The sequence below is a fragment of the Gossypium hirsutum genome, chromosome A01 (assembly GCF_007990345.1).
Source record: "Gossypium hirsutum isolate 1008001.06 chromosome A01, Gossypium_hirsutum_v2.1, whole genome shotgun sequence".
In the NCBI taxonomy this organism is placed as follows: Eukaryota; Viridiplantae; Streptophyta; class Magnoliopsida; order Malvales; family Malvaceae; genus Gossypium; species Gossypium hirsutum.
This window is the reverse complement of record NC_053424.1, coordinates 110085633-110089775: the sequence shown is the minus strand read 5'-3', so window position 1 is coordinate 110089775 and position 4143 is coordinate 110085633. Positions and strand designations below refer to the sequence as shown.

General features: G+C 26.7%; 1 protein-coding gene across 1 annotated transcript; it reads left to right on the top strand.

Annotated features, from left to right (window-relative positions):
• Window positions 1-1614: 1614 nt before the first annotated feature.
• LOC107925403 (organ-specific protein P4) lies at window positions 1615-2356 on the top strand. Its single transcript, XM_016856064.2, has 2 exons — window positions 1615-1784; window positions 1939-2356. Exons 1-2 carry the CDS (start codon window positions 1740-1742, stop codon window positions 2218-2220), a joined length of 327 nt encoding a protein of 108 aa, XP_016711553.1. The 5' UTR covers window positions 1615-1739; the 3' UTR covers window positions 2221-2356.
• The last annotated feature ends 1787 nt before the right edge of the window (window positions 2357-4143 follow it).

Here is a 4143-nt window from a genome sequence, read left to right as displayed (position 1 = left end):
GGGTTGAGATTGAGACGATGCAAAATTTTAAATTTATTAATTTTTTGGATTAGGTTAATTTAAGAATCTTGAATTTTTAGTTTGATTTGGTTCGCTCGTTTTAAAAAATTTTAGATTATTTTTATATAAAAATAAATTTAAAAAAATATAATGCATCAAATATATTAAAATAAATGTTTCTCAACAAATTTTAAAAAATATTTATTCTTAACTAACAGTAAGATAATTGCAACTTAACAAGCAAATTTCTCTAAAATAATAGAAAAATTACTAATAAAAAAGAGTTATACAACATCTAAATAATAATAACAAAATAGTAGTAATATAATAACTAAATGGCAGTAAAACAACCGCAAAAAAAAAGAAAAAAAGTTTAGGTTTATTTGGGTCGGGCCGAATCTGAACCAAAAAATTCTACCCGAGGCTTAGTCTATTTAGGAAACAAACATTATTTTTTGTCCAAACCCATTTTCGGACGGACTTTTAAACTTAAGTGAGTGATCTGACACATAATCATGTCTACAGCAAAATAACCTAAATAAGGAATCCAACCCATTAAACTGTTTAGAACTTCCTGCAAATTAAAATACAATATTCAAAGTTTAGACACTAAATTAAATAAAGGAAGAAATTATATTTCCATCAATTAAGCAGAACAAATAGATGAACTAGGGTTACATATATGTGTTGATATGCAAATGAAGTTTGACTTTGGCACATGAGGCCAAGGGAGCGTGATCACTACATAAGAAGTTAATAACCATATTAAAAATGTAAGATTAAAGAGAAAGATTCTGAGCATGGAAACCAAAAACAAATAAACAAAAAGGTGCAACTAGACAAATTCACTTTCATAAGCACAAAATAGAAAACAGTGTATCAAGTTTGACTTTAAGCCTGGATGCTATCTAATCTCTTTGAAAATTTTTCTCCCAATTTTCTTTTTTCAATCTTTGTTCACAGTCTCCGCCAATACCCACTGCACTTTGTTGTTTAGTCTTTTGTAGCTGGTCAGTTGAGAATCAACAATAGGATCATGCAAAAGTTGAGAATAAAGAAACCCACCTTCAATATTAATAAAATAATTAAAAATCACAGTTGAAGTCATCTTATATACCTGGTGATAAAATAATTCCCCTATACAGGGTATATATCTTTGAAGGAAAATTATTTGATAGACTATCAGTAAAGTTTTTAAATTTCATAAAAAGAGTCATAAGTTGACAAGTATCTTATAAGGTATAGTAAATTATTTTAAAAAAAAAGATATACATACCAATTTCTTAGGATTATTTGTGGAACAAAAAAAAGTATATTATTAATATATCAAATACTCTTATTTAAGCAAATGGCAATTATTAAGTCAATAAAACAATAAAAAAAGATTTTCTGGTCCTTAACAACCTCCCTTAATTAGTGTCTGGTACATCATCACTCTCTAAATGGAAGCACCATTTAAAAATGAGACCACAAATTGCTTAATTTAATCAAAAGGCATGAAAACATAAGTACAATTAGTTGACACATAACCCTTAGCAACGAAGGCTTAGCTTAATTAACTTACACATATATACTATTTGTTTTACATGTTTCTTTCTATAAAACGGTGAAGTAGAATAAAAGAAATCACTTTATTGTCCCCTGCAAATGGCCTATAAAATGGGGTTAGGGAGTTTTTAGCAGCTACAACACACAACAGCAAAAACAATCCAACTCAGCTTCAACAGGCTACCAATGACATGAAGACTCTCTTTTTTTTCTTCATTTTCTGCTCTTTTCTCCTGGTAAGCAGTATTTCATGTGTAATCTTAGTTGTCAGCAACTGATCTAGTGAAAAAAAATACCCAGTTTCTTTATTATGTTCCCATGAAGTTTTCATTTAGTTTGTATTTATCAATCTTTTCATGTGTGTTTGATCTTTTTTTATTGAATATATAGTATGGAAATCTCAACCATGCAAGAAAGGAACCAAGGGATTATTGGAAAAGTGTAATGAAGGATCAGCCCATACCAGCAGCAATCCAAGGCCTTTTACATCAAGATGAAGCTTCGGCTAAGGATTCTGAGAACTTTGTCAAGGATTTCGATAGCCGGCATAGCTTTATAATATACCACAGTAATCTGAAGCACAAAGAAGAAGAAGATAAGACTTATGTCAAGGACTTGAAGAATCAGAAACAACATAAATCTGATAAAAAGAACCAGACAGAAAAACCTTGAATTAATGGAGGGAGGGGGGTGGGTTTCATATATATATAAATATATAACTTGCTTGAAGATGTATATGTAACTGGATGTGATTTGAGCTCTGTTGTTGGGATTGTTAAACTTGAAGTTTCCTTTGTTATTATTTGAATCTTGGTCTTGATCAATTTATATATATAGTTAAGAGAGTATGCCGAAGAAGATAGGCTAATTCAAGCAAATTGATTTACTGTTAAACAAAGTGTTATATATAATTATAATATAAATTATCCAATTCGGGATCCAAACCGATGTACTCGTAATCTAAGTACTAAAAAGGAACTTGTCTCCCATACCTCGAAACTAGAAAAGATTTATCTTTATTATCTTCTTCCTCTCTTCTACTAGACCAGGAAATTTTTCCCTACTTTTGTCTCTACCGTTAATACCGTGTATCAACACAAAACCAAATATATGAACATTCAAATCAAACTATACAAACTCATATGTAATTTGAGCTTCACAATTAGAGTTAGACGGTTGAAACTTGAAAGTAATAGAATAAGATTTATTTATTTATTTAAAGAAAATATAGATTCTTTTTAAAATCAAAAATTTCACAATCTAATTATTCATCATAATATAAATATTAATTATAAATCAAAAGGCATAATATTAAATTTATCATCTAATATTTACCTTTTTATCATTTTAATCCCTATCTCTTTTTTATATATCACTTTAAAACATATTCAAATTGTTATTTTTTTTAGACAAAAACATTGACTAGATCCAAGGGCAAAAGTAGAAATGTTTGTTAGGAGGGGTCGAAAATAAATTGTAATTTTTATAATAGAAAAATATAATTTCATCATTTTAATATATCATATCTTTAAAATTTTTATAGGATTAAATCAAATTTTATATTTTTAGTGAAATCAAAATACAATTTTATCTTTATTAATTTTAAATTTTAAAAATTTTAAATGGACCATATAATAAAATTTTCATTTTACGAGGGCCTGTCAGCGTCAATGACTAGATCACTAAAATTTTAACAAAGACGTGGTTATTGGGTGACAAGTGTACTTCATAAAATTTTAAAAATCAAAATATATAAATTAATCCCCACAGCCATAATAGTAATTTGATCACATTCTTTATTAAAAGAATAATTTGATTAAATTTTAAATGTGAAAAAATTAAAGTGATAAAAAAATTATCACAAATGTAAAAAAATAAATAAATAAATAAACGTATCACTGTATCAATAAAAAACCTAAAAAAAATCCTAAAAATACTAAAAACTTTGTGGGTCACCTGCACATTCTATTACAGATAAAACCCAACATTGTTTAAAAATTAGTCCAATAATATTTCAAAAACTATTAGAGCCCAACCGCACCTATATTATTTATACTATTTAATAAGTATTTTATTCATCAACTTAATTAATTCAAAAAAAAAAATTATTCGATTCGATCAAACGCTCACCCCTACCATTTAAGAGTATTTTATTCTTTCCATTTCAATAAAAAATAATTAAAATATGCATATAATAGAATTTGAACCTATACCAATTAATATAGTACAATTTCATGTACTTTTATAATTAATTAATTTTAATCATACCTTTTATTATTTATTTTATATTACTACTCATATACATATGATAAGATTTCTAATAAATTGATTAAACACGTCACTACCTTCTCCTCTACCTTCTTATACATGTTCTTTATTTTCTTTTCCATTCCAACCCTAATTCTAAGTTACCAAATGAAAATGAGTATTAATCATTTTTTTCAAAAAAAACTGTTAAATTAAATATTATAGGCTTATTCTTCGAATATAACCTAAAATATTACGAGTTTATTTTAACATAATAAGAATATAAAAATTTACCTAAATAAAAATAAGGTTAAAAGTTTTTGTTAATTATTTTACCCTTCCAACCGC